Consider the following 11126-nt stretch of genomic DNA (forward strand, 5'->3'; position numbering starts at 1 on the left):
GTTATTTTCGTTAAGGAGTGTGCACGTACAGCATGCACGCCTCGTGCACGAGCCAACTATTGAAGCTGCCGTTACACTTTTGGCCTGAGGGGAAAATCGCGAGCATAAAAATTCAAAACTCTGTAAAGTCCGTTTAAAAAAAGAGGAACTGCGTTTTTGTGTGATACGCTTGTCAGCCACTAGATGGTGCTATCGGATAAGAGAAATATTCCCGAAGGAAGCTTTAAGTTTTAAAATTATGGGGGGGAAAACTTGCAAAAAGAGTATGGATGTTGGTGTTAGTGAAAAATTAGGTAAAATAAACATAAACAGATCTAAAAATATATTACTGGTACTTTTAATCTAATTCTGTTTTAGAAATCTGATGTTGAAATAAAGTGAATGAAAAGCTGCTTAAACCTGCAGTTTTCATTTATTTTTTACTGATTTTTAGCCAAAGTTATTAAGATCCATTGTGGAAGACCCACAGAGCCACTTGTGGCTCCAGAGCCACATGTTGCAGACCCCTGCTCTAGAGGATATAGGAATATTCACAGCAACCAATTGTCATAATAATAAATATCAATACAAACTAACATTTTGGCCTCTTAGTTTGATTTTCTTCAGAGGACAAAACAGGAAGCAGCAAATAAATTCACGGACAACTCTGGAAAATATGGCTTAAAGGGCAAATCTTCAACTCCTTGAATCCCTTCTAGCTCAAACAAGAATCATTAATATTTTATTGCCATTGCACTAGCGTCCCAGTACAACGAAAGTACAGTTTCAGAACGACCCGTCCAAGATTTGACGTACAAAAACAAAAACAAGACACAACATAACACAATCAGGCTGAACTGTGGGCATGAGCGCACCTCGCGCTCCCGATGTAAAAAGGGGTACGGGGAGGAGGGAGGAAAAGGCATTCCAACGTTACCCCCATGTAACAGAATATAGTTGGTATATTCTTACACTTTCATTAAGGTACAGAGATATCACTGATCCAAGCCTGAGCTGGATCATTAATCTCTGGACCGGGCCCTTAGAATCAAAAGAGGTTGTTTTTACTACAGGGAATTTTATTTAAACACCTTGTATTGAATTAGAGACAAGAAGAGAGAGAGAGATGGGACGTTTAAGAATATTTATTTTATAATTATTTGAAACAATCCCCAGGACTAACTCTCTAATGATGGATGCAGATGAATGTAATGCTGAAGTGGTGGTGTGTGTGTGTGTCAGTTCAGAATCTCCATCTGGTGGAGGCGAGTCTGAGTGCGGGATGTTGTTTTGTTACTAACTGACAGACGATGGATTTCAGGAGGAAGACATGAGACGCGATCTTGCCGATCTACGTACCGTGCGGAGACTTCCGTGTTAGATCCGGATGCCAGGTCCTCGGACCCTCCTTGTGCTGGAACTGGTGAAACAGCGTCGGCAGCACGACAAACCAGTCTATGGATCGCCTCTCGGTACGACGGCAGGGTTCAGCGTCACGTAGAGACAGTTCAGCTTTTATTCTGAAGGAACCGTCGTCTTGTTGATAAAACGACAGAATTTTCCAGCTTGACAGTTCTCAGCTTAAAAGTAGAAAATACAGCTGGCCAGTCTGTACTTCACTTAGCAATGATGGACATCAGATGGATTTGAGAGCTGGTCGAGTACTTGGTTGGAACTGCGTTGAACCAAGTTGAACTACGTTGAAACTCAATGGAACTGAATTAAAATGGCGTTGTTCTGTTTTATTAAGCGTAGTTGTTTTTGGTTCTTAGCCAATCGGAGTGGACAGATTAACTAAACACCCAAGGACTCTGCCGCGCATCAGAAAGGAAGTTCTGATTGGATGAGTGAACAATGTGTCATGTGTTTATCTTATGTGGATCAGGATGTCTAGCTCAGTTAGCCCAAAGTCTTGTTATTCATTAAACACATAAATCATAACAATGTGATTTCACAGATCAGTTACCTGATTATTATTGACCAACAGTTGTTTTGATTAGCTTTATTAGGAATAAAGTTATTTGATTAACTAATGAAAAGCGTTCTTCGTCCTTCTTCTGTCTTCTTTGCTGGAATGTAAACATCAGAAGCAAGCGCACGACCTTGGCAATTTATGCACACTGTCACTGTGTCAAAGGGCAGCTGTTAAGGGCAGAAGTGGCATATTCATAACGTTACCCCCAACAGGGTTGCTTTTGCAAAAAAAATGTAAAAAAGCATGACATTGTTTCTAAATATAGATGCACACATCCAGTTCCTTAAGCCTGATCTCATAACAGTTACCCTCTGAGCCTTTCCCCAGCTCCATCATTATCAACTTCCCTTTTTTCAGACTCAATCCAAAGAAGTGGATCATAAAACTGCTGCGAACTGTCTCGCTCCAAACAAATTCTTCAGTCGTTAAACAACAGGAAACTACCGTTGCCCTCGATAAGGTCATAGAGCAGCTCAGAAAAACGGCCTCCCACGTCTGGCACTCTCGCTCCAGAGTGGCCCTCCCTGCGCTCTCGTGCGCTCGCTCCTCCCTTTGTCAAGTATCAACAGGCACACTTTAAAAGTCCACACCCCTGCACAGCTCCTCTTGTGCACATGCTATAGCATTTAGATGAGATCTGTGATACTGGGATTAACTCCACACCTTCTCACTCACCTGTGTTTTTTTCTGGAGGATTTGAAGAGCCAACATGGAAATGAGACCGAGGCTCTGCAGCTGTAAAGGTTGTAGCTGTTTGGTGTGGCTATGAACTCAGACTATGTCTTTTGTTTGTGAAATAAAAAAGGAGTGGCTGTTTAGTTGTTTCTCAACATTTGGAACATCTGAGGTAAGGAATCAGCCTTCCTGACGTTGGCGTGCTCATTTCTCCTGATTTCATCAAGACATTCAACAATCAAACACGCCTGTTTTGAGTTTTTTAATTTTTTTCACATTTGACATCCCCAGAAGGTGCCTTCTCTGTGACGGTAGAGCTTCGCACAGCGATGGACTTGACTTTGTGGCAGTACCAGTTCAGGATCATCATGCTGGGGGACTCGACGGTGGGCAAGTCGTCCCTGCTGAAGCGCTACACTGAGGACTTGTTCCTGGAGTCCATCAACCAGACGGTGGGCGTAGATTTCTACGTTCACTTCCTGGAGGTGGAACCGGGGGTCCGCGTCAAGCTGCAATTCTGGGACACGGCCGGGCAGGAGAGGTTCAGGTAGGCCTCACCTGACATCCACCTTGCTGTTAAAGATCGTTCGTGCGTGACCTCTGCACAATTCCAAAGCTCCTGTGCTTCATTTGCATTCATCAGACCCACAAATGGAAACAGCTTTCGTATCCTGAGCAGAATAGAAACATTGTGTATGCAAATAAACCCATGGTCCTTCCTGTCACCTCCAAGCTGTTCATCCGTGTTTACTTTCAGCTCTGACTCTAGCAGCCCCTCTCAGACATCCCAGCGTGGACAGAAGTGCACCGTGTGCGATTCTTGGAGAAGGGAGTATTCTCCACATTCAGCATATTTAATGAAAGTTCTGGGAGTTGCACATTTCATTCTGTCTCTCTGTTCATTTTTTATCGGTTGTTCAGTTGAATGAACTGCAAAAAAAGAAAAAGCAAATCACGCCTGGGTGCATTTACCTCGGCCCTTCGAGATATCTGCAGCCCCATAAGTCAGCTAAACCTGAGCGGAGGTTGTTTTAATGAGTGTATTTAATTAAATGTGTGTGTGTTGGGGTTGCATGTATTTCTGTTTACGGAAATACGTGCAAATATAATATATTTGTTTTCAACAAAGGCAGATTCTGTGTCAGTCTGCTCGTCTGAAAGGATTTAACTCCTGCAGCACAGCTGCTCACGGTGGAGAAGGAAGTCCGGAATCTGGCTCGGGTGGTTTTTGTGTAAACATTCCTCTCTCTCTCTCCTCTTTTCCTCAGATCAGTGACCCGTTCTTATTACCGCAACTCGGTTGGAGGCCTGCTGGTGTTTGACATCACCAGCCGAGCCTCCTTTGACCATGTAAAGGAGTGGCACGCGGAGGTGCATGAGCGAGTGCAGCCACACACGGTTCTGTTCGTCCTGGTGGGTCAAAAGATCGACCAACACGCTCACGGGAAGAGGGCGGTGAGCCGAGAAGAAGCAGAGAAACTGGCGGGGCAGCTGGGGATGCCCTACGTGGAGGCCTCTGCAAAGACTGGACAAAATGTGAGGGAGGCCTTCGAGCTCCTGACTCGACGGATCTACCAGGGTCTGCTGAGTGGAGAAGTGAAGCTGCTGGAGGGCTGGGATGGTGTCAAGTGCGCTGCGCCGCAGGCGCTTCAGTTACAAAGAGCCAGCATGTCTCAACCTAGCTCAACGCCCAAGAATGACAAAAAGTGCTGTGGGTGAATAATTAACTCGTGACGGCTAGACATATGAACTCACGCTGCTGTGGAACGACTGCTTTTCTATGGGGCGCTGGTTGTCAAGTTATACATAAAGAAAATTAAAAACTAGCACATTTTGCTTTAAATTATAATGTAAAAACAAAATATTTAGAATAAAAAAAAAAAATATATATATATATATAAAGTTACATTTAATTATATAGAATCAAATAAAAAAGGTTTAAGTTTAAATATTATAAATTAAACTAAATGTATATTATTTAATTTTAAAAAGTTAATGTTTTGAATCAAATCTAAATATTTAAAATTATATCTCAGTGTTAATTTCTAAATATAACATTTTAAGCTGAATATTTAGCTAACATGCAAATTTTTATTATCGTAAAATGGAAGTAGCCTTTCAAAATAAGAAGAAAGAAATTCCCGATCCAATTGTCTCAGAGTCTATTTAAGTTCAGAATGAGAGTGTTTGTGTAACCATACTTCATTATCAGTGTCGGGGGGAGTTTAAAGGATTAATAAGAATAAAAAGTTCCCTTTGCTTTTATTTTGATAGGCTTCCTCTGTTTTACTGAACTCTGAATTTCAGTGTCACCTAAATATTTTGTTTTAAACCATAATTAAAATTAGGATTTCAATATTAGATGTAACTTTATACATTTAGCTTTAATTCAACACATTGAGATAGAAATATATGAATATATATTGAAATTTGATTTTAATTTTTTCTCAATACTGAGTAACACTTTACAATAAGGGTCCCTGTAATAATGTTACCAGTATTGTTAACTAAGAAACAAGACTTTAAATAAGACTTTATTAGGTAGTTTATTAATGCCTAATGTTGCATTAAGTAACATTAATAAAGGTACCCTTACTGTAAAGTGTTACTCAGTATTTTGACTTTTTTCAGCACTTTAATTACTTAAATAAAAGTGATGAAAATAAAAGTTCACACCAGATTTTTACTGAGCTAAATGTGGCAACAAGTGATTTATTTTTTAACTTATTACTTTGTGATCAACCTCTGAGGTTTCTGTTTTTCATTTGTTAGCCGCTTAGCTAGCTGAGCAAGGACACATGGGAGGTGTCTTGTAGCCTGGCTTTGGTCCAAAAATTCCCAGAATACAGCACGGTATTTTCAAAAGGATTGGGTATCAGGAGTCAGCAGCTACTTCAAGGGCAAATTTCCAGTTTAACTGTAAGTCAACTAACTGTAGCTATCGAGCTGATACCTCAAATGTTTTTTTTAGATCCAAAGCAGTTAGCTATGGTTGGTTAGTTGCTCAGTAGTTGCAGCTTCGGTGGCTAGCAGGTACTAACCCGCTTGCACATTTAATTTAACCAATATATACACAATTAAAAAAGTAAAAGGCTCATTATACAGTTAGATTGACACTTACATGTATAAAATATAACTTTACATGTCCCGTGACGTGACCACCATGTTCACGTGATGCGAGTCTGTTCCATTTAACCATTTTCTTTGAGAATGTGTTGACAGTGTCCTTGTAAGCAAGGTGCCTGGGTGTTACTCAATGTCAAGACGCCTGGTCTCGCGAGGCGATATCTTGCGAGGCCAGGCGCCTTGCTTACGAGGACACTGTCCTTCCTTGGTCAAAGAAAATGGTTAAATAGAACAGACTTGCATCACGTGACCGTGGCTTCCACGGCGGTCACGTAACATCACGTGACACGGGAGATAACGTTATATTTTATACATATTAGTTTCAATATAAATATATAATGAGCCTTTTACTTTTTAAATTGCATTTATATTTGTTAAATTAATATATAAGTGAGTTACTACGCGCTAGCCACCGAAGCTGCAACTACTAAACAACTAACCAACCATAGATAACTTCTTTGGATCTAAAAAAAACCCCAAAACATTTTAAATTAGTTGACTTACTTTTAAACTTGAAATTTGCCCCCAAAGTATCTGCCGGCTTCTGATTCACCATCCTTTTGCAAATACCGTGGTGTGTTCTGGGTAATTTTTGACCAAGTCTAGGCTACAAGACACCTCCTGTGTATACTTGCTCAGCTAGCTAAACAGCTAACAAATGGAGAACACGCCTGGGTAGAACATGAACATTGGAACACTTCTTGGCGGCCCCTGATGACGTATCTCCTAGGCAACTGGGGCGGGGCCAAGACATCAAGGTGAGGTTTCTTGACATTGAGAAACATCCCTGGTGTCTCCAGCATGTCCTGGGTCTTCCTTTATTGTCTCCTTCCGGTTGGGCAGTAGTAGCTCAACAGGTTGAGCGGGTTGTCCAGTAATCGGAAGGTCCGGCTCCGGACAGAGAATTCTGCTGTTGTGTCCTTGGACAAGACTCTTAACCCACCTTGCCTGCTGGTGGTGGTCGAGGGATCGGTGGCGCCTGTGTTCGGCGGCCTCGCCTCTGTCAGTGCGCCCCAGTGCAGCTGTAGCTACATTGTAGCTCATCACCATCAGTGTGTGAATGTGTGTGTGGAGGAATGATACACTGTAGTCTAAAGCGCTTTGGAGTCCTTACTCTGAGAGGCGCTACACAAGTGCGGGTCATTTATCATTTTTCATTTGGATGTGCCCGGAAAACCTCAACAGAGAGGCATCCAGGAGGCATCCTGAGCAGGTGCCCGAGTCACCTGAACTGGATCCTCTCAATGCGGAGGCGTAGCGGATCTACTCCAAACCCCTCTTGAGTGACTGAGCTCCACACCTTATCTCTAAGGGACAGCCCTGACACCCTGTGGAGAAAACTTATTTCACCCACTTGTACCTATCATCTCGTTCTTTCGGTCCCTACCCAAAGCTCGTGACCATAGATGAGGATAGGAACGTAGATCGACTGGTGAATCAAGAGCCTCACCTTTAAGCTCAGCGCTCTCTTCACCACGACAGACCGGTACGACTGCAGATGCAGCACCAATCCACCTGTCGATCTCTCTTCATCTTTTCCTCACTCGTGAACAAGACCCCAAGATACTTCCACTCCTCCACTTGGGACCTCGTTGTTAAAAGAAAGCTTTGCCAAGCGTCAACCTAAGCGAACGCAAAAACTACACTATTTGCTAAAATTGTGTGTGTGACCACGTTACTTGAATGTGTGTATGCGTTTTATGCTTCAGCCTATCATGCTAATGGACTGATGAGGTCATTGCTTACCTCAGAGGAAGCAGATTGTAAAAGTGACGTCTAGTGGGATTTTTATTATCTTTTTTCATTAATCAGTGTTTTAGATGTAAAAAATCCAATACACAATTTAGTGCTAAGGGATGACATCACATCCTCTCTATCATTGAGGTTTTTTTATCTCGTGACCTGTAGGCGACTGTGGAGAAATGATTTGCAAGAGTACACAAAATAATCTTTGGGCACCATTTTACAATAAAGATCCTTTTATTAACATTCCTGATATTAACTATTAAGTGTCCTTAAGGTTAGGACAAAGGGCTAGAGGTCTGTAATGCACTACTTAAATAACATTATTAAGCATTTGTTAATACTTCAGTTTATTAATGCCTCATCATGCACTAAGTAACATTAATAAAAGGGGATCATTTAGTGAAACACTTGGTATTATTTTTTCAAATAAACTAAATGAACGTCTTTTGTCCGTGTCCAGAATTGGGTTTTAATTTTTGAATTTAATTTAGGAACTGCAAACAGAACAAGAATCAGTGCTGAAGAAACAAATGAGTTATTTGTTTCCGTTTTGGTCTGTAAGTGGCAGCAGCGACGGTACGAAAGGTCCGTTTTGATTAGAAGCCTTCCCTAATGTGATCCAGTCTTGGGCCAGTAGTTACAAATAAAATGCTTTGCTGTAACAATAACTGCACATCACTCTACAAGTGACTGACTTGTTTTCATGCACTGCTCCTGCAGCCATTGTGATCCCTCTAATAAACCCTTCATCCACCAAAAGAAAACAACTTAACAGCTGTTGCTTTATTTTATTCCACAGCCTAAATCATCCTCGTGTTTAGTGAATCCATCACATTTGTTGATATATCGGCTCAGCCTCTGAACCACTTCATCGTTCATCTAGATGCAGTTTTAAATGTGCTGGGATTGCCTGACACCGAGACATTTTTACTCGTGAAACCCTCAACTACACTCACATAAAACATCCATTTTCTTTGCTTTTCAAATGAATGACACTCAAGTCAAAGCATGGAGAATGCAAACTCCAAAGCATAACTTGTATCGTGGTATTATTACTTTATTTCTGACAATGTAAAATTCAATTAAATACCATATCTTTCTATTTTTGATTTAGAGAAAGAAAAGGGAAAAACAAAGTCAAGCAGGGTAAACACAGTCAGTATGGTTATCATCTCCATGATCAAGAGTGTCAAAAATCTAACCACATTAGACGATGACGTTACAAACAATATTTTTAACAGAGTACAATGAGGTTCAGCCGGTCGTAGCGCAGCGGTAACACGTCAGAGTAAAACACACAAATACTATCGTGCTCTGGCAAAGCACGCAAATGTCTCAAGAGACGTGACAAAAACGATTTATTTCAAAAGATATACACCCCTCGTCAAAACCACGTACATTGTCTATTACCAAAAAAACATTCAGAACAACAGAGTCTGATGCTACTTTTTGGTCGTCTTGCGGATCAGCGCCATTCTCTGAAACAGAAAATAAGAGATGATCTCAGTCAGGTTTTTTTTACGTGTGCAGACTCACGTACGATATTGAAAGGAATATTTAGACACTATTGATTCTAACAGAAACCAACTTTTTTTCATATTTACCTGTTTATGAGCCTCTGTGGTGCATGCTTTCTTGAACGGTCTGATTTCATCTGACCCGTAACCAGGTATCCACATGTTCCACTGGCGCTCTGAAAGCATGAAATGATTACATGAAGACAATATGTCACCTCAGACCTCACGATATTTCATTAGAAAGAATATTTGAAAGTAATGCTATTATGTTCTAGGTTTGATTTCCTTGTGCAAAAGTCCCAAAATTGTACTCATTTTAGAATTTTACAATTAAGTTACCCGAAACCTACCGAGGTGTAGCTGAACATCTTTAACTTCTAATGTGTTGGATTTGCGATGGCGTGCTAGTTGGCAGGCAGCTGTCACCACACTTTCTATGAAGTCATCCGCAATTTGAAGCAGCATCTGAGAAGAGAAACATTTCTGATGCCTTCAAAAACATTTATAGAACTCAAGCGACACTATTCAACCTCGAAAAGGATAATTATTATCAATTGCCCCATTATTTCTTGAAATCAGACTTCTAAACTATTTTTAAATGAGAAAAAATGCTTTATTTATGTTTAAGTCGTGTATTTTGAAGCAGATTTGGGTATGAAAGTGGAAATTTAAGTTGAACACCACTAACAAACCTCCTCAACATCCTCATCCAGCTGCTCATTTGGGTCGATTTCTCTCACCAGGTCCTGAAGCTTCTTCTTACTGAGCACCTGGAGAAAATTTTCACAGAAATGTGTGTTAGAATAGAATTCTTGTTTTTTTATTTAGAGATAAACACTTTATTCAAAATGACATTAGACAAAGACAGCAAAGAGGAGGAACAAACCTGAGAGCCCTCTGGGCTGCTTCTACCTGCAGGACCCGAGGGCAGACCCTTCACTATTATCGGGGTGTTGTTAGCCATGCTGGTAAACACAGGCAAGCGTACTGGGATCCACTGGTTTCTGAGGTGCCCAAAATGTGGAAGTCCTTCAGAGAAAGCAACAGTCCTGGGTGACCGTCCAACTTGGGCACAGGTAGAATAGATCACCTTCGTACGAGGAACACGGCCTTTAATCTAAGGTGAAGAATCAGAAAATAAACAGCAGTCCCAAGTGAAGTTAGCTTGATCACAAGTTTTACCAGAGTGACAGATTTTAAAAGGAAATTTCCATGACATAATTCCTCTCAATAAATCAAATTAATAACAGTTTTTTATTTCCAGCACAGATATTTGTTTTTAATTGCTGCTATTCGTGATGAATGTTGATCCACTGACTTGCTACCCATTAATGATTGTTACAATGACCATTGCACAGCTGTTGAAAAATATGTGCTTGAAAGTATGTAAGGTAACCTAATACTGACATAAAATAATATGAAGTGGAATAAAAGTGTTTGTGAGCTCGCTGTAGCTTCAATTCGCCATAGACTGATTAGATTAGCAGTCAAACAACGAGTTAGCCCTGGACAAATTACAGACAGAAACCAAAAAAGCAGAACATTTCGTAACATTCACTAAAACTCTCCGGTTGCAAGCAAGCGACTCAGCATCTGTGACAAAAAAAAAGCAGCGATTTAAAAAGTAGAAAATCCAGATACTAAAAACAAACGCTATCCATTTTTGACGTTAGCCACAGACGCTAACGTTAGCAGCTAATCTGACGGAAGAACGTTATGTACCCTGCACTCAAAAATTATCTGAATTCGAATACTCACCACGTTAAATAAACACTATCTGTCCATATTTATTTGATACAAAAACGACTAAGTGTTTTAGTTACAAAGATAATCCAAAATTGTGTCTCCATACAATAAAAACAAACGAGCGAGTGCTTTTCAGCATTTCCGGTTAGCTTGGTTATACTTCCTGTGTCAAGGCGTTGTTCCTATGTCGCCTCCTGCTGGATATTCAAAGTATTACACAAACAAGCGGGTTAAAACTTCACGGATTTACTGAATTTTACAGATAAATGAACAATTTTCCAATAAAATAGTGATAATCCAATCAAACAATATAAATAAACTGTACTTAATTGAAATATATTACAACAGAATTTCTATTTTAA

General features: G+C 40.5%; 2 protein-coding genes across 2 annotated transcripts; one reads left to right on the plus strand and one right to left on the minus strand.

Moving 5' to 3' along the window:
• The first annotated feature begins 2586 nt into the window (after positions 1-2586).
• On the plus strand, positions 2587-4513 carry rab42b (RAB42, member RAS oncogene family). Its single transcript, XM_015950113.3, has 3 exons — positions 2587-2801; positions 2921-3176; positions 3898-4513. Exons 2-3 carry the CDS (start codon positions 2959-2961, stop codon positions 4346-4348), a joined length of 669 nt encoding a protein of 222 aa, XP_015805599.1. The 5' UTR covers positions 2587-2801; positions 2921-2958; the 3' UTR covers positions 4349-4513.
• A 4024-nt stretch (positions 4514-8537) lies between these two features.
• On the minus strand, positions 8538-10952 carry taf12 (TAF12 RNA polymerase II, TATA box binding protein (TBP)-associated factor). The gene is made up of 6 exons (XM_015950116.3): positions 10777-10952; positions 9905-10135; positions 9711-9788; positions 9369-9483; positions 9106-9194; positions 8538-8979 (listed from the first exon to the last, which is right to left on the minus strand). The coding sequence occupies exons 2-6, from the start codon at positions 9980-9982 to the stop codon at positions 8944-8946; spliced, it is 396 nt and encodes a 131-aa protein (XP_015805602.1). The 5' UTR covers positions 9983-10135; positions 10777-10952; the 3' UTR covers positions 8538-8943.
• Positions 10953-11126: the final 174 nt, after the last annotated feature.

This window comes from Nothobranchius furzeri, chromosome 5, assembly GCF_043380555.1.
Source record: "Nothobranchius furzeri strain GRZ-AD chromosome 5, NfurGRZ-RIMD1, whole genome shotgun sequence".
NCBI classification, from domain to species: Eukaryota; Metazoa; Chordata; class Actinopteri; order Cyprinodontiformes; family Nothobranchiidae; genus Nothobranchius; species Nothobranchius furzeri.